A 24034-nucleotide genomic window follows, 5' to 3' on the forward strand; every position below is an offset into this window, starting at 1 on the left:
TGCCATTACTACTCTGATTCCATTAGATGAAAAATAAATCCCTTACTACTCGATGACATTATTGCAAATAGCCATGTGAAGCACATTTCCTCTACCTGGATACAACTTCTGTTTGAGGTCACCATTTGGATAACATGAGCAACTTTAATTTTCTTGCTGTTGAAAAATGCCATATGTCTTTGAAGGTGAGATGGTATCAAATGTACTAGCAATGCTGAAGGGAACATGGGGGATAGCATAAACTTAAAGAAATATGGAACCATTTTTACCAAGAGAGCACAAAAGAAATTCTGTTGTGCAATTCAATGAGAAACACATTCACATCATGAAAAATGTAGAATGAATCAAGTGTAACAGCAAAACTAATTGTTCAATTTTTGTTTTATGCCAAAGAGCCAAACTTGTTTTACTTTGAAGAGCGTTTGGCACATGGATCCAACAAAAAAGGTTAGAGCCCATTTAATCCTCAACAAAGCCTTACTTTAGAAGGATCAAAGAGGATATACACATTTGATTTTGTGCTGTATAAATTAATTGAAGGGATCATGCTAAACATGCCCCAAAATAAGTTCATATTGTTGATTTGATTCAATCTCATTGTGAAAGCCCCATCCATTTGAAATAACTTTTCTTTTAGCAATCAAGTCATTGTACAGATGACATGCTGATAGCTAGCCTGTTTAAATTTTCCCCAAATACATGCCTGGAGAAATGCTTTTCAACATGTTCTCTAGCTGACTTCCCCATTGATATCGCCTTCTCAGGTTCATGAAGCAATATATTCATTGCAGTACAAAAGTTCTGGGGACTAGGTTCACACAAAAAGCCAGTTACATTATGAGCAATGCTCTCCTTTGGTCCTCCACTATTGCAAGCAATGACCGGTTTTTGAGATGCCATGGCTTCCAATGGCACAATTCCAAAATGTTCATCCTGTAATGGTTTTATCTATCAGGGAACTTTTTGATGGCTTAAGAAAACATAAAAAAACATGGACACAGATATAAATTGCACTGCTAAAATTTGATATTCTCAAGCATTTCGGCACAATTACCGTTGGAGTATAGATAAGGCATAAACATGAAGAAAGAAATTCATTCCTTTCTTCAGTTGAGCATGATGGTGAGAACACAACATTGTCCACGATTCCTTTCTCCTCACAAACGTGTTTGAGCTCTAGAAGATATTCACGGTTTTCCTTCAGCCGTTCATCATATCCTCCTGTCATAAAACAAAACAAAATGTCCAGAGATCACCTCTATTTGAAGGAATGTATGAATCCTCCCACAGTGGTTTCTTATGCACGGCTCAGTACAGACTTTGATTTCCAACTGTTGTATTGATGAGTTTTTGTGCTTTTCTGATAAAGACTACACGACAATTCTAATGGACTTTACGTAAGTTAGTTAAACTATGTTCCTAAACAAGAAAAAGGATGCACACCTGCAATCACAAGCTTCAACTTCTTTCTGCTTGTGTCACCTTGATTTCTATTCTCTCGCTCTTGTCCAACCAATAAAGCAAATGCTGAGATTGCTAATCCAATATTTTTCTTTCTTTCAAATCGATTGATGGACAAGAAAATGAACCTACACGAGGGAAAACAATTAAATAGTTATGATGCTGTGGACAACAAGGGAAAAATAGAAGCAAATGCTCAAGGTAAACACAATATATTCTCTTGCTTTTGATAGGCATACAAGGCAATGCCATCATCATCTGAAGTCCATAAATTAACCATCTTCTGGAGGTTATAAATTGTCGTCTATAACATGAATGATGTTCCATTTTTTATAAGAACAAACGTTTTATTACTGTAAACATATCCGTAGGTTGTATATAGAATGTGCAGAATTGTATGTATGTATAATCACCGTGGTTTATTCACATTCCTTTCCAAGTTTCCCATCGCTATTCATCACAGCCTCTAGCTATTATATTGGCTGCAACTGGAAACTGGAAAATCTAGCTACATCATTGACACAACTGGAAAATCTAGCGAGTATTTACTCTTCTGAAGTTGACGATCGCAAATGTACTGGAAACTGACTAATATTGACTGCTGGGTAAATGACCTCTGGCCTGATTCCTTTTGCATGCAGCGTTGTAAAAGTTGATGCAAATGTAGATGCTGTGAACTTGCTGTTAACAAGCACAATATCAGCCATACCTGTAAATCAAATACACGCACACAAATTCTAGTCATTCTTTGCAATGCAGTTTGCATTCAGCTATGTAAGAACGAAATACAAATTCTATGGAGTCAATCTATGCTAAATCTTGAAAACATGATTTGAATCATAGATATCAATCACGACTATTGAAAAATCAAAAAGATTATAATAAACATCAATTTAAAAATCTGGTTGGTATGAAGAGAAAATCACAGAAGATTCTGCTTTCACCTTCAATAAAGGCTCTGGAATAATTTTTAAAGTATTCTATCCTTCCGAAGATAAATTGACATGCAAACCTGTTGTCTTTTCTTCGATCCAATCAATGGGCTTTCTATACAATCTTCTCAGTAAACTAGTGTGTTTTGCAAGAAGTAGATCAGGAAAGTGGCAGTAAAAGATAACCTGTACGCAATGAATAAATGCAACTTTCAGTTTTCACATTGTTCCTTATTATATTATACCCATTTTCTTTTGTTCAAAATTTTATTGATGATGTACAATGGTAATCATGTTACTTCATTTAATGTGACATAATGTTCTCAAAGGCTTGTTGTCAATCAAATGTAGGAAAGACCCACTCTCCACCAAATAACACATCTGAGGCTACTAACAGAAGATAAAGAAGAAGAAAGACGAATGAATAATACAGTGAAATGAATACAGACATCTAAGCATCCCATGATTTCTTATCCAAAGAAAGCTTTTTTTTAGTAGGTTTTAAGTGCTACAACAGAGGATGATCAAACAAAATCATTTCGATGCTGGTATCTACTAAGATGAGAGCATCATTTTGTCAGTACCACTAACAAACCTTTGAAGAAGTAGTCTTGAAAACAGGTATTACAGCTGACACTTGATCGACTAAAATGATATCAAATGCTGCCCAGAACCAAATCATGCAAAAGGCTACATATATGCAGCGTACATAAGCACACAAAGCATGAAGCCTGTAGAAAACATGACGAGGCAGAAAATCGCCATATACTGTAACACGTAGCTTTCCTGCAAAAACATCACAGCAATTACGACAAAAAACATTTAGAAAAGAAACCCATAACATAAATGACAACCATATAGAATGTTAGATGAATTACCATCTTTTGTTTCATCAAAACACCTATTCTTATCATGATGCGCCGTAAAAATGTGCACATCATGTCCTCTTGATGCGAACTCTACAGCTGCATCAACTATGAGCCTTTCTGCACCACCTGATGCAATGAAGTCCAAGTAAATTGACCTTGCTCCTCTTAGAAAGAATTTGACCAAAACTACTCTCTCGTTCATAAAAACATGGAAATATCAAGAATTCAAAGTTCTCGTATGGGATATTGTGATGTACATACTGTCAAGACCTGTTATGTAGGTCATCATGTGCATGAATTGAGAAGAAAATACTTTAGTTTCAATGCTGAAATTTATGGTATGCGAAGATTCACAATTTCATACGGATAAACATAGATTAAATACAATGATCACAAAAGAGACACAATTAAACTTCAGCATCATTCTTATCTTGATTTTTTTTTTCTTTTCAGTTGATTATAAAGACTTACCAATTCCAAGATCAGGATGGCATATTGCAATCCGTAGCTTATGATGCTTAGCTGACATAATTGGCATAGAACTCAGTCTGTTATGTACATTCAAGATGTCAGCAGACTCTTTGCTATCTGCAGTGATGAAGGACCGTCTGTAAAAACATCAGGCAGAACTGTCTTTTGAGAAAGAACGAATGAACCAGCGATAAGAAGAAAGAATGTAGTAAAGGTAAGACGTCAAAAAGCTAAGCAAAAAATATTGCTCTTTTATTTTTCATGTTTAGGTCTTTGTATTAGAATCTTTTTACTGTATAACAAATAATGTGCAAGTGTAGTTTCAAAATTTACCAATTAAACTCAACTGATTTAACTTCTGCTATGCGTATCTTAAGGAGAAAATAAACCACAATCCACACCCCATATATGCAATATGTTTACATGTATAAGAATGCAGTACAGGTAAGAACGTCAAAAAGCTAAGCAAAAAATACTGCTCTCTTATTTTTTCATGTTTAGGTCTTTGCATTAGAATCTTTTTATTGTATAACAAACAAGGTGCAAGTGTAGTTTCAAAATATACTAACTAAACTCAACGGATTTAACTTCTGGCATAGATATCTTAGGGAGAAAATAAACCACAATCCACACCCCAAATACATAAAAAACAAACAATGACTACAAACGAACACTACCTAAATGAGTCACCTTCCTCAAAATATATGACCAGCATGTCTTTTGGTTCCCACCTTAGAAGATATGAATCGCATTTTAGAGAAATCTGGTGCCCTTGAGAACATAGCTATCTTCATCGGGGATAACCTCGCATTGGTTCGGCAGCATGCATGCAAGAGTGCATGGTAGAGATTGACGAAGCCAAAGACAATGGAAACGTATCCTTCCACCAAGGAGGCAAGGTGGTGATAAAGAGAGTGATGCACCACATGACAGTGTAAAACCTACACTTTTTACATGCTTAACACTTAATTTACAAATGCTTTTGGAAGGGTTAACTACAATCTAGACAAAACCTTGGGTACGTCAGAAACAAAAATGTTTCCACTCACAAAACCCAAATTCTAACTATGGTTTAGAAACATGCTGAAAACGAGTTGTCATGATGAAATTGCAAAAAGACGAGGTTCCAAGTACAGATAGAGGTCCATTGGGATCACTGCTCCCAAACAATTGTACAACATTTTCTGACTACTCATCTGTCAGAAATGGGGAGATATGCATCAGTTGTTCATGAGTAAGGACTCCAGCAAGGGATGGCGACCACACTAAGAAAACTCAACATCTTTGTCCATCAGTTTCCCCTGATACCAGGCATGAGTATGTGCAATCTCTTTATGCACTGTGCCTGTGCAATCCTTCTTACCTGAAACATGAGACGAACCATTATCCCTACAACTCTGATTTCTTCATATAACTGATGGTAAGGAAGGGAATTTACAGACTGTGTGGGAAAGAGCACAATATCTGATGGTATTATTGGGGGGCAAACTATACTTGCTAAGCATCATCATTGGTGAATCATTGTCAAGACTGAGTACAGGGGAGAGCACAAGATAATTATAGTGTTGTCATGGCACAAGTTATACATGCTAAATCTCACCGTTCATCAATCATTGGCCAGCTTTTATACATACATACATATATATCCATTCTTGAGCATGATTTGGGCAGCAGGATGGAGAGCAAATGGGGTCATTCAAAAGGACAGAATGGTTTCAAGAGGAGATTCTCTGCAGTGGATCCACTGGCTGAATGCCAGTGGACATCACAGATGAATCACATCTGCAATGTTGTTCAGGATGCATGAGCTGCCAATTTGCAGATCATATCTTCACACATCAGGCTTTTATTGAGGAGAGAAGACCATAAGAGAGAGCCTATTGTAGCTTTGATGGATGTTTGCAAATCATCTGACATGGTCCTGAGAGCCGAATTCATTGGCAGACAATGGAACTGTACGTGGATGTACATGGATATCTTACACATACATACGCTATACACGTAAATATGATCCATTCCAACCTGATCTAGTTCTTCTGAATATCTACGACAACAAAACACCTCTATCGTATAGCTAAAAGAATGTATGTATATGTGTACCTTATGCATGCATACAGCATACAGCATACAGCATACAGTATACATGTATGCATGATCCATTGCAACCAGATCCAACCATTCTTAATATCTATTAACAACGAAAATGCTTCTTTAGTGACTGCATGTTATGTGACCGAAAACCTACATTGAGTTCGTATTCAATAGCCTCAAGCCGAGAGACCACAATTTAGTACTGTGAATAAACCATTTCCTTTACTCTATCTGTCTCTCTCGCTCTCTCGCTCTCTCTTTATCTCTATCTCATATATATACACATATCATAAACAGTCATATATCAATCCGTTCAAATATCCGATGATGGAATATATCCCGTCATTAGATGAATCGATTGAAGCAAACGGATCAAATAGAGAGAGAAAGAGACCAACCTGAGAACGGCGTGCTGAAGCAGAGAACAGAAACAGCAGAGACCCAAAATCTTACGATGCGAGTCTCTTCGAAAAGAAGCCGCTTTGGGGGCACATAGCTCTAGCTACCCATCCAATCCATCACTTCTCTGATGCAAGAGATTTCCTCTGTTTTTGACTCTCTGTTTTTCTTTTTCTTTCTCTTTCTCTTTTTCATTTTCTTTTTTTTCATTTTCATTTTCTTTCATTTTTTTGTTTTTCTTTCTCTTTTTCTTTTGGATAAATACCACGAAGTTAAATTAAATTCAACTGTGTGTATGTAAAGACCAACAATTCCAAATATGTATTGCAGAAGAATCTCCTATCCTTTTTCCTTGTTATGGTTAATAGTAATGGTTTAATCACGAATGTCGGATTACAATCAATAGATGGAATATGAGGATACCCTATCGGCTCACCACCACAGAATCGATCGATTAGTCAATCAATCAAGGGTGTCCCCATCACTTCCCTCATCGTCTCTACAATCATCGATCAATCATTATGAACCTCATATTATATAGATCCATAACGATCGATCAATCGATACAGTGTGTTCCCATGAAATCCCTCATCATCTCCATGTACATTGAGCGATTGTAGTGCGATCAAGCCCAGTGTAGAAAACGTCGGGTTGACGATGCCTTGTCGTTCGACTAATCCCTAACCCCTCACTCCTTCATCAACCTCCTTGAAAATCTCTAAGTACATAAGTATATTGCACATGACCAAACACCCGTTGTAGCAGGGGATTTTGATATTCCACTTATAGCAACCCACACTAGATAACTGATAAATCGATGTTGATTATGTTCCTTTGAAAGTATAGAAATTTATTGGACTTTGCAAAGCATATCCTAGAGGTATTCCACCCACCATGAAACCTCCAATAAGCACATCAGCTTTGAAAGAAAGACAATATATGCCACCCCTTTTGCATCACACTTTGCCACCCCCTATGGGATCGCGTTATCCACCGGTCTTTATTAACTCGTTCTACCATCCATGTATACTTACCTATTAGTTTATGATATACATCATTTGTTTTGACTTTGTCAAGGCTTTTGTGACATGCAAATCTTCAATCTATCTTCGATACCTCAAGGCTGAGACCATATGGCATAATAATTTCTATGAATACAAAACGTTGTTCTAGTTGTCCGAAAAACCATGTTTTTTTTTCTTTTGTGTGTGTGTGTGTGTGTGTGTGTGTGTGTGTGTGTGTGTGTGTGTGTGTGTGTTGGGGGAGTGGGGGGGAGGGGAGGTGTCCCAACATGAAATTATGCATGTCAACCAAGCCCAAGTGTGTCATATAGTTAAACTAGGTTAGAAGGGAGTGCTTAGCCCCCATCACAAAGAGACAAGATGTTCCCAAGCCCTCCAATATCAAAGAATTTGTATTTTTCCTTTCAGGTAATGGATGCCACTCTAAAAAAACCCCAAAACTTGGCCAATAGGCCAATAAATGTTCATGTATCAATGACCTTGGACATTTAATTTCTCTATCAATAATTACCACATGCCACCAAGAAACTATAGTCTTCACCTCTCCATGCTTGATACCTTCTTTTCTTAATAAAGTAAGCGGCAAATTCTATGAAGGTAGTTGTCCTTTAAACATAGCCTTAAGCAAACCATCTGCTCCTATAGATTTAAAATTGTTGTCCCACAGGTCTTTTTGTAGTACAAATATGATTGTAGGCTAAGCTATGATATTTCCTCTTCCACAATGTGAATTTGCATTGAGGTTGCTAACTTCTCAACAGTTTTTTCAGACCATGGCAACAATGGTAAATAACAAGATAGAATATAAATCATGATTGATTGGACCACTTTTGGTCTAACATGAAATGACCATGCTTGTGATTTTTCGATACATAAATTTGTATACAAGTCAAGAAAATATCCGGTCTATGATTTTCACTTTAGACACATCCCAACCAATAGGATAGCCTAAATGATGCCGAATCATACAATATTGTACTACTACCTCTATCCAACCAAGATCCTCCAAATTTCTCTTTGTACATGAGATGAGAACTAATTTATGCATGTTTATCTTCAAACCTAAAGTTGTGGCAAACAATTCACATGTTGATCTTCAATCTTGAGGTTGTAGCAACATCCTCATTTATTGACTTGGTATGCATGGCGTCTCCATGCATCAATGTTTGTTTTTTATTCACATCAATACCATTACTAATACAATTTGGCCTTTTTGGCATTAGCCATGCCACAATCATCAATAAATTGCATTTCTAGCTCCCTCATATCATAATTTCCTGTATTTTGATTGGGATATGAGCACAAGCTTCAAAAACTTATCTCCATCCTTGGAATGCCTCAAGTGTAAGTCTATCCTTGCACCTAGGTTGCCTTGTTGTTGCAGTGTTGTTCGTGCCATGGCAGCCAAAACAATTGCGTTGTTTCTATTGTTCTCCTCTACATAGACCACCAATTTGACGTATTATACCTTGTTGTGAAGCTCTTTGTATGAGCCAACATAAGTCTTTAACATATTCTTCTAACCTGTTCTTCTAGCTAACATAATTACATACTTCTCTTATTTCTCTATTCTACTCTTTCTTATTTCTTTTCTTTTGATCTATCTTGTTATTAGCTACATTCTCTATTCTATTATTTTCTAATTGTTTTCATTTCGCTCTATCTTGTTATTGGCTACATTCTTCTCTTATGTCTCTAATATATTCTTTTTTATTTCTTTTATTCCATTCTATATTGCTTTTGGCTGTAACCCTTACATTCAACGCATTAAAGCATGGTTCTTTGGAAGTTTGGGATCCAAATTGAAAATGGTTGTCAACAAGCCTTTGTCACTCACTTTGCTCACATATTATTCTCTTTCAAAAGAATTGCAAGCCAAAAATCACCAAGAATAATTGCATCCATGCCAAAAATCACCAAACAACACTACCACCACCAAGAAAACCACAAATTGAATATCTATGGCCATTTATAAATTCTTTATGTGACAATTGGAATCAAGAGATATTGATGGTCCTCACCTACAAGGTTATACAAGGTACTTTCATAAGAAAAGAACTCCCCAATTACTACATCCAACAAAAATATTACGCCACGTTATTGCATGCCAAAGCACCGTGTGAAAACATTGCCTTTACCAATGATAATCAAAGAAGTGCAACACGCCCTTCACCAAGTTAATAAGTTATTGCATGTTTTTAGAGATCCAACCCATTTTAGCTAATCACTTCCAAACTCATAAGCTTAATACATTAATATTTCTGTGTTCTTATATGTTTAGGCATGATGGTAACGATGTAACTTTTGGTTAACAATCAAGTCGAAGTTGTGTATATAAAAAATATACATACTTTGCTCCCAAAAAGTTGGCCTATAAAGTCTCTTTCCATAATCCAATAATTGCCATCACCGAAAGGCTCTTGCTTGACTAGCATCAAACCTGTTTTTTACTAGTTTGAATTATGAATCATGGTTTACTTCAATAAAGCACTTACAAGTGCCACCTCATAATGCATCTTCAATTAAAACGCATGAATGTAGTGACAACTTTTACTTATCTTTGATATATATATTTCTTATGCCTACTAGAAACAACAATAGGAGCAAGAAGATAGAGAGGAACTAGGTATGTTTATACCCAACACTTGTCACTACAAGAAATTGAAGACTTGGCATTACATATCTTTGCCTCCACGATTCTATAGCACAATCATCTATCCTATTAATCTACATGCGAGACATGCTATTACGTGCATGACATACAACACTCTTAAGAATCAATGTCAACATGCTGATCCCAACATCTAATACAAAAGGTGAAGATTAAGAGCTAAAATATTTCATAAATAAGATTTATGTGACCAGCTATTAATAAACCCTATTGACTGCATAAAAACTCTTCCATCTATCCCACATTATACATAAACCAAACGTCCTTTTACTTCCAGTTTGCAACCCATCAAATAAATTAACCAAGTTAAGAGATTTATCCTACAGATTGCATAGCATGTTAGCATTGATTTTAAATACCCCTGAAAGTCATTGATAGCATAAAGTATCTAAAAGCACCAAGTTCCAAGACTCTCATAATGTGCTGTCTACAATTTTAACACAATTGATAAGTCAATACAGAATATTTTGTAGTAGTTTGTTGAACATGATGCAAAGACATAAATACGTTCAGTATATATGTATACATTGAGAGATGTTATCCACAGAAATGATCATGTGACTACTACTTCAAAAACTATATGCTTGAACTGATTCAACAAAGCACTACTAATGACCTAGACTACCCCAGATATTTACATTTCCAGAAGAGTTCCTCCTAAACCAGGTAAAATGCGACATACATAAAGAGGAAAAGAAAATTATGCAGAACCCTCATCAGCAGGTTTTAGCTCACAAACATCCCGACGGCAGAGAGGACAGATCCTGCGTATGCAAACATGCAGCATTAGATAATATGTCAGTTGTTGCATGCATGCATGCATACACACATATTTATTCACATGTACCTATGAATCTCCTTCAGCCATTTGTCAATACATATCATGTGATATTCATGGCCACATGGAAGAGCTCTCAACTGTTCTCCATCTTCGTATTCCATCAGGCATACATGGCACCTACAAAAACAAAATATGTTAACTCTTTAGTGAGATCTCATAAAAGATACAAATATTATGACAAAACTGAAGGATTTCCATGTTATAATTATCGTCTGCAGCAATGAAAATCATGGTGTTTGAAAAATGCTGAACTTCCATCCCCATGTAAAATGCAAATTCCTTAAAGATAATAGAAGAAATTAATAAAGAAGCCTCGCAGGCTGGCTGAAGTGGATAAACTATAGTATTTTCTCTTTCATCATCTCAACTTCCATTCGAGCTGAATTATAATCTAATATTATGTATATGATTCAATAGTTAAGACATGGGGACGATTATTACAAATACCCAGCATAAATTAATCATTATTATTATGACAACCAGCTTAGAACTTCCATATTAGAACTGCAGGAAACCCAAACATGGCCAATGCACGGTTTCATAAGAAAGTGGATCATACAAGGGCCACATGGGGGACTTCGTGGAGGTTCAACAACGTTGTTACTTTCAAAACTCTATCTGCTTTGTTACAATGGAAGCTTGAAAAGGCAAGCCCTACTTATAGTTTTTGCATCCAAGTACAAGACAGATGGCCATGAAAAAAACTCTGAACATGATGTTTGCACTATTGATTTTGAATTTAAGACTTACTGTGGCGTAGAGCTTTCGTTCTCAACTTTGTAAAAGATTTTCAAAGGAATTGATTCTACCACGGCATCAGGTGCTGGAAGATATCCCAATGATAGTCTAGTTGTTTGAGAATCCGAAACTGATTGACGGTGTATGTCTTCCAAGACCTTCAAAACCAACAGATGGATAACCAAGGAAGTTATATAAAAAAATGTTCAAAAATGCACAAAATCATGATGACTCACGATCTACAACCATATATATATTTAATTCGTACATGAAAAAATTCACAAAGGAATAACATGTACCTGAAAAAGAGCTTCTGCAAGCATTAACATCCGTGAAATACTTGTTCTTGTGGCCATCTCTCCATGTAAACGAGAAGAATCCCTAGAGCTGTTATGTCGAATCCCTACTGCATATGGCCTTGTACGTCCAGGTAGCTGCTCAAGATGAGTGCTTAGTCGTTGTACAGCCCAGACCTGATTGATTTAACATACATTAGCAGTAATAATAATATTCTCCCTTCTTTTCCAGAGTGGAGCACAGATATAAGCAGCTAAATTTTTATTTATTCATTTGACTAGGTTTATGCTAAAACATACAATTGAATCAAGATGGAATGGCTGTTGCTAATGTTTAGAAATGGCATTATAACATATGTTATAGTACAATCTTCGTATATATACAATATTCAAGCAAGGTAGATTGTAGATATGTTAAAATATAGCATCCAAAAAAAACATTCATCTACTCATTCTCATGAACTATGTTCTCTTTTAATGCTTGAAGATTGTATAACATAGTAACTTATGTTATTCAATCTTCAAGCATATAAAGCAAAATGTGAAATTGAAAAATAACAATTTCACCAATGCTAACATGTGCAATTTATTATTGAGATTGAATGGTGTGGTAATTGTTATCATCGGAAACGGCACCCAACCTGAGACCTGAACCTTCGCCTCCTATCTTCTATATTTGAATTTCTATTCCTCCGACGATGATCATTCTCTTCATGGAGAAGATTTCTAGCTTCGACCATCCTGTTTGGTAGCCTTGTTCTGCTATGATAAAGAAGTAGTATGGGCTCAACATCTTCCCGAAAATCCCTATTACCATTTTCTCGTACTGATACAGAATGCATTAATGTGTCCCAGAACTGTCTAGCACTATTTCTCCTTGCCTCCGAACCTATACCACCTCCCCTATATATAGCAATACCTGGCACATCAGAATAGCTCAAAGGACTAATGCCTATCATCCCAATGGAGTGTACATTATCAAGACGATAGTCAAAAGTATACCTATGAGACTCTTCAGCATCTTGTTGTGAAACATAACTACCCACATCATCTGTTGATTGCAATGGTATTTCTACTCCTTCCTGTGCATCCCTAGTGCCCATGAAACTTTGTCCCTGAATTTCTTCTCCTTCTATGGTTTGCTGACTTTGTCTTTGTTCACTTGACCTTCCATTATGCTGAAGACACAATCTTCTCAATGGAGCCATATTAACATGTCTTTTTCTAGAAAGAGTTCTCATAGTTGAATCTCCTGTTGTTTCTACAATCTCTAGAGACCCTTGAACTTCGTCTTTTACCAGTTGCATGGAATATCCAGGTGATTGTCTTGTGCCATTGTTAGAACTAACTGTGGTATGCACTGCGGAGACCTGCTGCTCAACCCCAAGATCTAAGACGATGTTCTCAGATCTGCTTGATGGCTGTCAATAAATTTAAAGAGAGTCAAAACAATCTTAATCTAATGCCAAAATCTTAATAGAATAATGAGAGAAAAGAAAAACATACATGAAATTAATTTTAGATTAAAAAAAAGTAATTGAATTAGAATGGAAAGGTGGCACAATAAACTTTAAAAAGAGAGAAGTTTGGTTGTGTAGACTCGTCAAAAATGAAGTACTCAAAAATTCAATAGAAGACATTGCCTGCATAGAGGATACAATGTATCATTGCCCAAAATCAAGCCCAATTTCCCATGTTCACTATGGAGGACATGGATGCCATATTGCATCATCCATGAATGTGTTCATGAGTTGATCCACTCATATTCTACCTCTCCTAGATGATAAGTGTTTATTTATTTATTATGTATCTGCAATACTCATACCCATGGCTCCAACATCCTTGTACTTTGATCACAGCCTAGTTATTTCATTGTACCTTCTCCCTCTATCCCTTCATGCCTCCTTTCTTTGCCTATTGGTTTTCCTATATCATTGTAATATGATCAAATCCTAGTTATATCATGGACCATGCACACCCATCGTGCCCACTCTCCCCCACCTTCTTTGGGCTCTATATCAAACATGGAGATGGCAAAGGAATTGACATATTAGTATTAGGTACACCCATTCACATTCTTCTTCACTTTGATGACATATTCTTGGACATGGATCTACAACCTCATCCTAACGCCTATATAGTTTTGGAGATAACAAGGCCTGGGAAAGACTAATGCTAAAGACACAATCTTACACTCTGTATAAATACTGTGGTGACTGCAAAAACCACTAAGAAGTTAAATATTTATTTCTGAATCTCCACCACATCAAGCACAAAGCAACAAAGCTATCTTCCTCTTTTGCAAATTCACCCCAGCACCTATCCAACCACACCTTACCACGCACATGAATCTTAACTCACACAGATTCCTCACACTTCTTTGAACTCACTCGCACAAGTTAGGCATTGAGTTAGCGCCATGGCATCAGAAAACAACAAGCACGCATAAATGTAAGGTATGTAATGAAGACTTAGTGAAGAAACAAACTCACTTACTTCTCATATGCTCAGGATATAATGTGATTCACGAAAATTATGAAGACTTGTTAAGTTAGATGGATTATTCAGGTGCCACACTCAAAGCACTGCCTAAAAGGTATTTCTCATGGAGAAGTTTTACTACAAAGTAGCAATCCTCTTCTTGGAAGAAGACACATACAAGATGTATCAGAAGCACTCCCAATAAGCATCCTCATTGGAATACCCTTTGCTAAAGTGGAAGACTAAAGCTCAAGTTTGTGATTGTGTAAGTGCCAAAGGCTTTGCATGTTCTTGAAAACATGATGGTTGTACCCAACAGATACGCTAAATGTATTTTAATCTTATCCATTAGAATAACAGTATTGGCTTTGTAAAACAGCTGATAATGCGCCTTGTAATCTTTACCTAATGCAGGCATAGGTATTAACAGGAGTATCAACATTGTCTCTTTATTCCATATGGATTCCTGATGTAGCCCAAGCCTATAATGACATGTCATGTGCTTGAAGTTTAATCATTGACCTTGATCATTTATCACATCTTGAATTGACTTCAGCACCTTCTTTGCGGTGAAAAAGGTTTTCCTAGATTCTTGTTGGATAATGTTCAAGAAAATATAGCACTCCAGTGTAAGCCTTCTTAGTGCCCCTGTTTGCGAGTCTCCTCTGCATTTTATGTATTGCAATATTTACTCCCTTCCAATATTTTAGAAGATTGGAACTCAATCAGCAGCCTTTGATATGTCCATCAAGCTTCCCAGGTTAATCTCCCATGCCAAATGGCTTGATTTTTAAATTGGCAAATGAATCTACTTTTACTCAGACTTCCTGGGCCAATGTTTGGGAGATACTTTTGGCTTTTTGGACAGATTCTTCAAGTCCTAACAGCAAATGCCTATTTTGTCAAATTGAAAAGGTTTTGGTAGCTTCGGATCATCTGGATGACTCGCAGTTGCAAGGTGTTTGGTCAAAATGAAGTGCAGGAAGTTATCTTCATTAAGCAATCCCCGACCCATCTCTTTTTGATTGCCTACAACCGAGGAACATCCAACCCCAAAGTTACACTCTTTACTTTGAGTGCCCCTCTCTATTTTACTGTCTACTTGAAACATTCGACATTTCTCCTTATTCTTCGTAGGTTTTCACCTCACATTGATGTTTCCCACAAGTGTGTGAGAAAAGCTGTTAATAGCAGCAGCGGAAGACTTAAAACTAAATAGACACAGCCAAGCTGTGAGAAGGCTGTTAGACAGCAGTAGAAAAAATGGTTGCAAAGAGCAAAGACACAGCCAAGGAATAGAGCTTGTTTTTAAGTAGCAACAAAGAAAATGAAAACTATACAAAAGAGGTTGGTATAGCCTATTTATACAAAATTGGGGAATGTGGGTGAAATAGCTGTTTGGTAGTTAAGTGACTCTTGTACTACCAAACAGGTACAAAAAACTAGGAATAAAAGGGAATATCTTGGAAAAGGTAGAAGAGAGAAAAGGCATTTAAAGCATTGCAGATTCTAGAGAGAGAAGGCATTTAAAGAGTTGCAGATTCTAGAGAGAGAAGAATCTGAGAAAAGAGAGAATGTAGTACAGAGATAATAAATATGAAAGAGAGTGCAGGTTTGGAGCTGCCACCCTCCAACGCCTCCTCTCAGCTCCAGAACGGCCATCAAACATTGAGTCGACCGAGGAGCTGATTAATGGCATGCCTTGGAAGCGGGAAATATATGTATATATATATATATAGAGAGAGAGAGAGAGAGATGTGAGAAAAGCTGTTAATAGCAGCAGCGGAAGACTTAAAAGAAAATAGGCACAGCCAAGCTGTGAGAAGGCTTTTAGACAGCAGTAGAAAAAATGGTTGCAAAGAGTAGAGACACAGCCAAGGAATAGAGCTTGTTTTTAAGTAGCAAAAAAGAAAATGAAAACTTTTACAAAAGAGGCTGGTATAGCCTATTTATACAAAATTGGGGAATGTGGGTGAAATGGCTGTTTGGTAGTTAAGTGACTCTTGTACTACCAAACAGGTACAAAAAACTGGGAATATCTTGGAAAAGGTAGAAGAGAGAAAAGGCATTTAAAGCATTGCAGATTCTAGAGAGAGAAGGCATTTAAAGAGTTGCAGATTTTAGAGAGAGAAGAATCTGAGAAAAGAGAGAATGTAATACAAAGATAATAAATATGAAAGAGAGTGCAGGGCTGGAGCTGCCACCCTCCAACACCTCCTCTCAGCTCCAGAACGGCAGTCCAACATTGAGTCGATCAAGGAGCTGATCAATGGCTTGCCTTGGAAGTGGCTTAGTAAATAAATCAGCCACATTTTCTTGAGTAGGGCAATATGCCAAGTTGATGACTTGTGATTTCACTAAGTCACGAACAAAATGGTAGTGCACTTCGATGTGTTTTGTTCTACCATGAAATGCTGAACTATGTGCCAAGGCACGTGCACTTTGGCTGTCGGTGAAAACTGCAATAGGAGAGGCTTGCAAAACACCAATGTGAGAAAACAATTGCATCAACCATAGCAAGTCACAGCAAGTATCCAAGTAGGCGCGATATTCAGCTTCCGTCGATGAAGTAGAAACTGAGTTTTGCTTCTTCGATTTCCAAGAAATCAAGCCTGAACCTAACATAAAACAATAGCTAGATGTGGACCTTCTAGAATCAATATCACCTGCCCAATCAGCATCTGAGTAGCCAACAAGCTCAATGCCGCCTCTAAAAGATAGACCATAGTCGAGTGTGTTGGCCAAATACCGAAGAACTCGAATAGCTGCTTGCCAATGACTTTGTCTTGGAGCAGTTGAGAATTGGCTGAGAATACTCACGCTATAGGACAAATCAGGCCTGGTATAAGTTAAGTGAAGAAGGGACCCGATTAATCTCCTATATTTCGTGATATCCTCAAATATGGGAGAATCGTCTTCACGAGATAGCTTTGAGTTTGGATCCATTGGACAGGAGAGTGGCTTGCAATTTGTCATGCTATAGGTCTCAAGGAGCTGCTTGAGATACCTATGTTGGCTGAGAAAGATACCACCATGTGATTGATAGACCTCCATACCTATGAAATAATGGAGAAGTCCTAGATCAGTCATTTCAAAGGTTGTTTTGAGGTCAGCACGGACCTCCTCGATTTTAGATGCAAGGGACCCTGTAATTAGAAGGTCGTCAACATATAATATGATCAAGCAAAGCAAATTATCTTGGGAAAAAACATAGAGATTGCTGTCAGCATTACAGTTTTGAAACCCAAGAGAAAGAAAGAAGCTATCAACTTTGTCATGCCAAGCTTTGGGAGCTTGCTTTAAGCCATACAAGGCTTTGTGTAACTTGTAGACCATGTTTTTCTGCTCTAAAATCTCGAAACCTGGAGGCTGTTCAACATAAACCTCCTCTTTCAAGTCACCGTTAAGGAAGGCTGACTTGACATCCATTTGAAAAATGGCCCATTTGTTGTGAGCAGCAAGTGCAAGCGCACATCGGATAGATGTGTACCTTGCTGTTGGAGCAAAAGTTTCCTCATAATCCACTCCTTCAACTTGTGAGTAGCCTTTTGCCACTAAACGTGCCTTGTGCTTATCCAAAGTACCATCAGCATGGTATTTGGTCTTGAAAATCCATTTCAATCCAATGACTTGTCGATGTGGAGGCCGTGGGACCAGCTCCCATGTATGATTCCGCTCAATGGAATCAAGTTCAACTTCCATTGCTGCTTTCCACTTTGGAAGAACAAGGGCCTCTTTTGCTGTTGTGGGTTCTTTTGATTGCACAACAATGCACAATAAGGCAAAGTTGCATGAGTGAAGAGGCCGTTGTGACTTACGTGTTCGAGAACCAGATGTATACTCATGAAGTTCAGCATCGGAGAGATGAGAATCACGAATGGTGGCTTGAAGCCACTTGGGAAGTGGTGGAAGCTGGTTTGTAGAGAGAGTGGAAACAAGTGGAGTTGAGGGAGAGGTTTGAATTGTTGGCGAAGTTAGAGATTGAGTAGGAGGAGATGGGGGGCTTGAAGATGAGACATCTTCGTCTAAAATAGGAGATTCCGGAGGAGCTTGGATTTCAACCATGAACTCAGGTAAAATCCTAGAGTCATCCGGCTGAGACTCCACAAAATGAACATCCCTAGATATGACTAGGGACTTTGACTCTAAATCCCATAACCTGTATGCTTTAGATTGTGTGTTGTAACCAAGAAATTTGCATTTCTTGGTTTTGGACTCAAATTTCGTCCTTTTATGATCTGAAATGTGCACATAAGCATCACAACCAAAGACTTTAAAATGAGATACTGAGGGCTTTACACCTGTAAATGCTTCTTCAGGCGTCATTCTAGCAACTGCTTTTGTTGGGCAGCAGTTGATGATGTAGACTGTTGTGTTGACAGCTTCACCCCAAAACGAGAGAGGAAGATCAGATTGAGATAGCATCGTACGAGCCATCTCTTGGACTGTCCGGTTCTTCCTTTCCACGACTCCATTTTGTTGAGGAGTATTGGGTGTAGAAAATTGGCGAGCAATGCCTCGTTGAGAGCAAAAATGGTGGAAAGCTTTGGAGATAAACTCTCCACCATTGTCCAACCTGATCTTTCGAACTTTCTTCGATGTCTCGTTATCCACGAGAGCTACCCATTCTAGAAATTTTGCGAAGGCTTGGGATTTTTCTACAAGAAAATAAACCCAAACCTTGCGGGAGAAGTCATCAATTATAAGCATGAAGTAGCGTGCACCACCAAGAGTAGTGGTTTTCATGGGACCACAAAGATCCATGTGCACTAACTCCAAGATAGATGTTGCTCGGTGAGTGGCTTCATGAGGGAAATGCTCTCGATGTTGCTTGCCATGAAGACAAGCAACACATGGGGTATTGGGAGATTTGAAAATAGGAAGACCCTCAACTAGTTGGGAGGAGGAGAGCTTTTGAAGAGAATCATAGTTGAGATGACCAAACCTAGCATGCCACAACGTGGGATCTTCTTGTGCCACCAAGGCATGAGAGCCTTGAAGAAGATGAAGAACATGAGATTTGGAGTTTTCCAAGGGGCTATGGGAGCTTTTTAGGCGATATAAACCCCCTTCTTGTGTACCACTAGCTACAATTTGTAGGCTGTTGGTGTCAATCACTTCCAAAACTGAGCTATCAAAGTAGACTCCATAACCTTGCTTGGTGATTTTGTAAACCGAAAGTAGGTTGGTAGAGATGCGAGGCACATGTAGCACATCTTGAAGAACGACAAGTTCTTCACTTGAAGAATTGTCAAGAACCACATTACCCACACATGAGGCCTCAATGCTTGAGGCATCTCCTATAGAGATTTGGGAAGAGCTAGGCTTCACATCATGCAAAATGGATTTGTCATAGGTCATGTGTGAAGTGGCACCACTATCTACTAACCACTCATCGATGGTTGAAGTAGTTGGTCCAGCCAAATGTGAAGTATGTTCCTCAATGCCAAGGAAAACTGTTTCTTTGGCTGAGTGGGCCGAGTTGGATTTCGGTGTAGGTTGATTTCTAGTAGAAGAAGAATTCTTAGCATTGTCCCTTTTCTTTTTCCGACAATCTAGGTGAATGTGACCTTTGTAGCCACAATAATGACAAGTGAGCTCCTTGTAAGCTGGGTTGTTTGGCGGTCTTGGATTGGGTTTGTTGTAGGAGTTACCATTTTGCTTCCACTTGCCTTTACTTGTCGCATGTAGAAGCGTCTCATTGGAAGTTTGAGCACTTTTCTTCCGTGTTGCCCTATCTTGTAGCATACCAAGAAATGTATTCATGTCAGGTGTGTTGGGAAGAAGAGAAATGGTGTCACAAAAGGCTGAGAATGACTCAGGCAACTTTATCATTAGACGATGCACAAACTCAACTTCAGTGGACTTGCTTCCCAAAGAAACTAGTTCCTTTTGGAGAGTGCCAAATTCCGTTATTTGATCCATGATGTTGGGAGTGTCATGAATCTTGAGATTTGCTAGTTGGCTTTCAATAGCTATCATTTGAGCATGATTAGCTCGATGATACCTCCTTTTGATGGCTGTTCATAGTTCATTGGCTGTCTCGTCATCTTTATCTTGAAATTGAATAGCGATGCTTGGTTTAATATTAAACATGAGGAAAGCATGAGCACAAGAATCCTTATCTAGCCAAGCTTCAATCTCAGCGTTAGATGAGCCAGCAACTGATTTGGTTGAAGAGGATGAAGTTACTGGTGGTTTCTTGTCACTACCATTGACTACATTCCATAAACGATGGTATTGTAGCAAGGTCTTTATTTGTAGCTCCCAATCCAAGTAATTGTTCCCATCCAAGATGGATTCTTTGGGGAGTTGGGGAATGGTTGATGAAACAATGGTGGCATGTGAGGCCATGGATATCCTCCTCTTGAGCTACAGCTGGACAATTTACAGCAGTTGTAAGTAGATACTCAGGGTCTTTCTACTTCTCCCTAGATGCTAGGTGAGGCTCAGGTAAGGGGAAAAGAAAACAGAAGAGCCTCCCCTGTAGGGTTGGGAGGGAGGGATAAAAGAAGATAGGTCTGTGTGCTCTTTGGCAAAAAAAATCAGGCTAAGGATATGGAGACCTCACTGCTCTGATACCATGTGAGAAAAGCTGTTAATAGCAGCAGCGGAAGACTTAAAACTAAATAGACACAGCCAAGCTGTGAGAAGGCTGTTAGACAGCAGTAGAAAAAATGGTTGCAAAGAGCAAAGACACAACCAAGGAATAGAGCTTGTTTTTAAGTAGCAACAAAGAAAATGAAAACTATACAAAAGAGGTTGGTATAGCCTATTTATACAAAATTGAGTTTAGTTAAGTGACTCTTGTACTACCAAACAGGTACAAAAAACTAGGAATAAAAGGGAATATCTTGGAAAAGGTAGAAGAGAGAAAAGGCATTTAAAGCATTGCAGACTCTAGAGAGAGAAGGCATTTAAAGAGTTGCAGATTCTAGAGAGAGAAGAATCTGAGAAAAGAGAGAATGTAGTACAGAGATAATAAATATGAAAGAGAGTGCAGGTCTAGAGCTGCCACCCTCCAACAAAGTGCTCTAAGTATTATTACTAAAACGGCCATAACTTTCCACACATCCTCACAGACCAATCAAAAAGTTCAGTTCATCCTAGCAAGTCAGCAGTTGAAGCCGTGGATTCCCGTGTCTATTTAAGAGTATCATTTACAAGCACCATAGGGTGCCAAAGATTGCCTCATTCAAGGCTATGCAGCTCTGGACATGCTATGATGACAATGCCACCAAGCACACTTCCAGGAACCTAATAACAAAATGTGGTTATTTGACAACATCATCATGCCCACCCTCCTGTACACTGCAAATATATGGGCTCCAACACTCCTTGCCCTCACGTGGACACAGATAAAGCTTCGACTAGTCACAATCCCAAAGATGTTATGTGTCACACATGATAAAGTGATTCTAATAGCCTCTACATTGAGCACCCGCAACTAACCATCCAAAACAATGAGTGGAACAAGGTAATACAGAAGAACTTAAGGTAACTTGGATTACATAAAGTGAGCTTCTTCCCACAAATAGGCTGCTACAAAAATCATTCCATGACCCTCTCAAACGATGGATTCATTCAAAGACCAAGGGACATTGACACCTAATGCCCCATAGCGATCATAGAGCAACAAGACAACTTGAAGTTTCCCCTCACCAGCAGATAGAAGAGAGGTGATCACATTGCATACCTAGAGCTGATAGAATTTGCATGTCACGTGAAGGGGGGGGGGGGGGGGGGGGGGGGAAGAGAGATATAGAGACTGTGTACAGGTGCCCAGCTTACAAGCAAATAGAATGAAATATGCTACTCTTTCCAGAGCTCACAGCCATTCAGCAGATGATGGAGAATCGTGTCCGTTTGGCCAGGTTTTTCTTGAGTTCCAGAAACATAGGGGATCAAGCCTTACAGCATATTGGATGCAGCAGCAATCACACATCACTAACTTCCTCTATAGGCCTGCATCAACACAGATAATGTGGCAAGGAGTCACCATTGAAATACCGAGGTCATCAGAGACCATGAGTACAGGGATCCAAGGGACATCATTGATTCCCATGTCTGATCCACACAGAAGAACCTCATTATAGCTTGCTCCAAAGCAGACACCAACATTGGATGCAATGTCCCCTCACCACCACTCATCCCGTACATAGAAGTTGTGCATTTCTTGCTCGTGAAACCATCACAAAAAACTTTACCAATTGTAAAGCCACGTCGTCATTAAGATCATTCTCATGTATCTTTAACAAACCAAGACCTTTTGTTTTTTGTTCCAGCACAGATAACTTGAATACCCGTATTAGTAATCAGGATCTCTCTCTCACGATATTTGGTAAATCCCTGAAAAAGAAAGACAGAGAGAGAGAGAGGAACGGGACACACCTTTGAGCTAGGACTCTCTGATTCATATCCATCTGATCCATATCTAAACGCTTCACGGCTGCTTGTGATCCCCATTTTTCGGGTTTCCTGCTCTTCAGATCAAACGCCTTTCGACAAAAACATCAGATCTTACTTGTTTCCCAACGGCGAAGGAAGAAACTCTGCTTTCTGATCTGAAATCAGGACAAAATGGAAGCCAAAGAACGGAACGAACGGACGAAGACGAAGACGAAGTGGAGGAATAAGAGCATACGGAAATGCAAAGCTCTTTTACTCAGATATGAGAGAAAAAGAGGGGTGTGGTAAGGAAGGAGGGTCCGAGTAGTCAGGGAGAAGAGGAGGAGGGCCTGCGGCGGCGGAGGGAGGTTCTCGCGACGCCATCGCCAAGGAGCAGGGGACGCAGGAAACACATGGAAGAAGAAGAAGAAGAAGAAGAAGAAAACGTTTTCCCTACATTCATTCTTGTGTATGTGTGTGTGTGTCTGGTTGTTAAGGAGCACAATATGGAAATTCCCCAAATGCCCCTCTCAATAATAATTTTTGAGCTAATCTCGAATTCTACCCCTACCTCTTACCAATAGAGAGCATTGCATATATTATACACACACACACACAATAGAGAGATCAATCCAAGCGTTCGGTGGCAACTGTATGTACAATCCCATGATCGAGTAGATCAACTGTCGTTGTAGTACCCAATTGTTGTCTTTATCGATTGACACAATGAGTCGAACGTCTTAATTCCTAAGTCATTCTGCAAAGAAGATTGCGGTTGGAGATGTGATGTTTACCGACTCGGATAATTGCTTACTCAGAACATTACATAAACAACGTTCACTCGGAACTTAATTAATAGGGCTATAACATAAGATCTTGATCGATTGATAATTATGAATATAATTTGTGTAATAGAGAAAATGAATCAGAACATTTGAAACAACGAGTACTCTAACTACCAAAATTATATTAATAAACCAAAACATACCGATGTTGATACAATGCTATCGGCCCCTTTTTATAGGCAACCTGAGAGACTCTTCCAAGATAATACACTTGCCTGTTCGGCAAGAACCTACAATTACACTAACTATTCTATTTTCTACTTGGCAAAAATATAATATCGACTACTATCTTTTCACACTCATCCGACTCCGACTACTCTATCGACCTTTACACTTCGGGTAGCTGACCAACCAACACATGGCACACCCATGGAACAGTGCCTTGCACGGCTGAACCCCACACTCAATCTTGGTTGTCCTCCTCAGCATTGCTAGCTTCTAGCTCATCGTCATTCGGGTTGTTCTCCTTAGTTTCTTTCGCATCATCATCGTCATTTAGGATATTCGGTAGGGTAGGTTCTTCTTCTTC

At 38.5% G+C, this 24034-nt stretch overlaps 2 protein-coding genes across 3 annotated transcripts; both read right to left on the minus strand.

Moving 5' to 3' along the window:
* Positions 1 to 323: 323 nt before the first annotated feature.
* Positions 324 to 6403, minus strand: LOC147864483 (UDP-Glycosyltransferase superfamily protein). 2 transcript variants are annotated; one of them, XM_087320348.1, is made up of 9 exons: positions 6223 to 6403; positions 3734 to 3870; positions 3272 to 3388; positions 2989 to 3179; positions 2474 to 2579; positions 2011 to 2170; positions 1444 to 1589; positions 1055 to 1221; positions 324 to 933 (listed from the first exon to the last, which is right to left on the minus strand). In XM_087320348.1, exons 2-9 carry the CDS (start codon positions 3798 to 3800, stop codon positions 646 to 648), a joined length of 1242 nt encoding a protein of 413 aa, XP_087176474.1. In that variant the 5' UTR covers positions 3801 to 3870; positions 6223 to 6403; the 3' UTR covers positions 324 to 645. The 2 variants fall into 2 exon arrangements, with proteins under 2 accessions (XP_087176474.1, XP_087176475.1); XM_087320349.1 differs by lacking the exon at positions 3272 to 3388.
* A 3921-nt stretch (positions 6404 to 10324) lies between these two features.
* Positions 10325 to 23105, minus strand: LOC147864484 (uncharacterized). Its single transcript, XM_087320351.1, has 7 exons — positions 22664 to 23105; positions 12794 to 13212; positions 12433 to 12694; positions 11795 to 11968; positions 11508 to 11653; positions 10764 to 10874; positions 10325 to 10680 (listed from the first exon to the last, which is right to left on the minus strand). Exons 1-7 carry the CDS (start codon positions 22736 to 22738, stop codon positions 10617 to 10619), a joined length of 1251 nt encoding a protein of 416 aa, XP_087176477.1. The 5' UTR covers positions 22739 to 23105; the 3' UTR covers positions 10325 to 10616.
* Positions 23106 to 24034: the final 929 nt, after the last annotated feature.

The sequence above is a fragment of the Azolla caroliniana genome, unplaced genomic scaffold (genome assembly GCF_043228905.1).
Source record: "Azolla caroliniana isolate FFs.n. ecotype wild unplaced genomic scaffold, voAzoCaro1.0.p SCAF_5, whole genome shotgun sequence".
NCBI classification, from domain to species: Eukaryota; Viridiplantae; Streptophyta; class Polypodiopsida; order Salviniales; family Salviniaceae; genus Azolla; species Azolla caroliniana.

Excerpts from the sequence above, each read along its gene's own strand:
- LOC147864483 (XM_087320348.1), bottom strand. The coding sequence starts at position 3,800 with ATGCCAATTATGTCAGCTAAGCATCATAAGCTACGGATTGCAATATGC. Across the intron at positions 3,180-3,271 it reads TTTTGATGAAACAAAAGATG|GAAAGCTACGTGTTACAGTA; the intron begins GTAATTCATCTA and ends ATGTTTTTGCAG. Across the intron at positions 1,222-1,443 it reads GTTGAAGCTTGTGATTGCAG|GAGGATATGATGAACGGCTG; the intron begins GTGTGCATCCTT and ends GTTTTATGACAG.
- LOC147864484 (XM_087320351.1), bottom strand. The coding sequence starts at position 22,738 with ATGGGGATCACAAGCAGCCGTGAAGCGTTTAGATATGGATCAGATGGA. Across the intron at positions 13,213-22,663 it reads CAGAGAGTCCTAGCTCAAAG|CCATCAAGCAGATCTGAGAA; the intron begins GTGTGTCCCGTT and ends ATTTATTGACAG. Across the intron at positions 10,681-10,763 it reads TGGCTGAAGGAGATTCATAG|GATCTGTCCTCTCTGCCGTC; the intron begins GTACATGTGAAT and ends TTGCATACGCAG.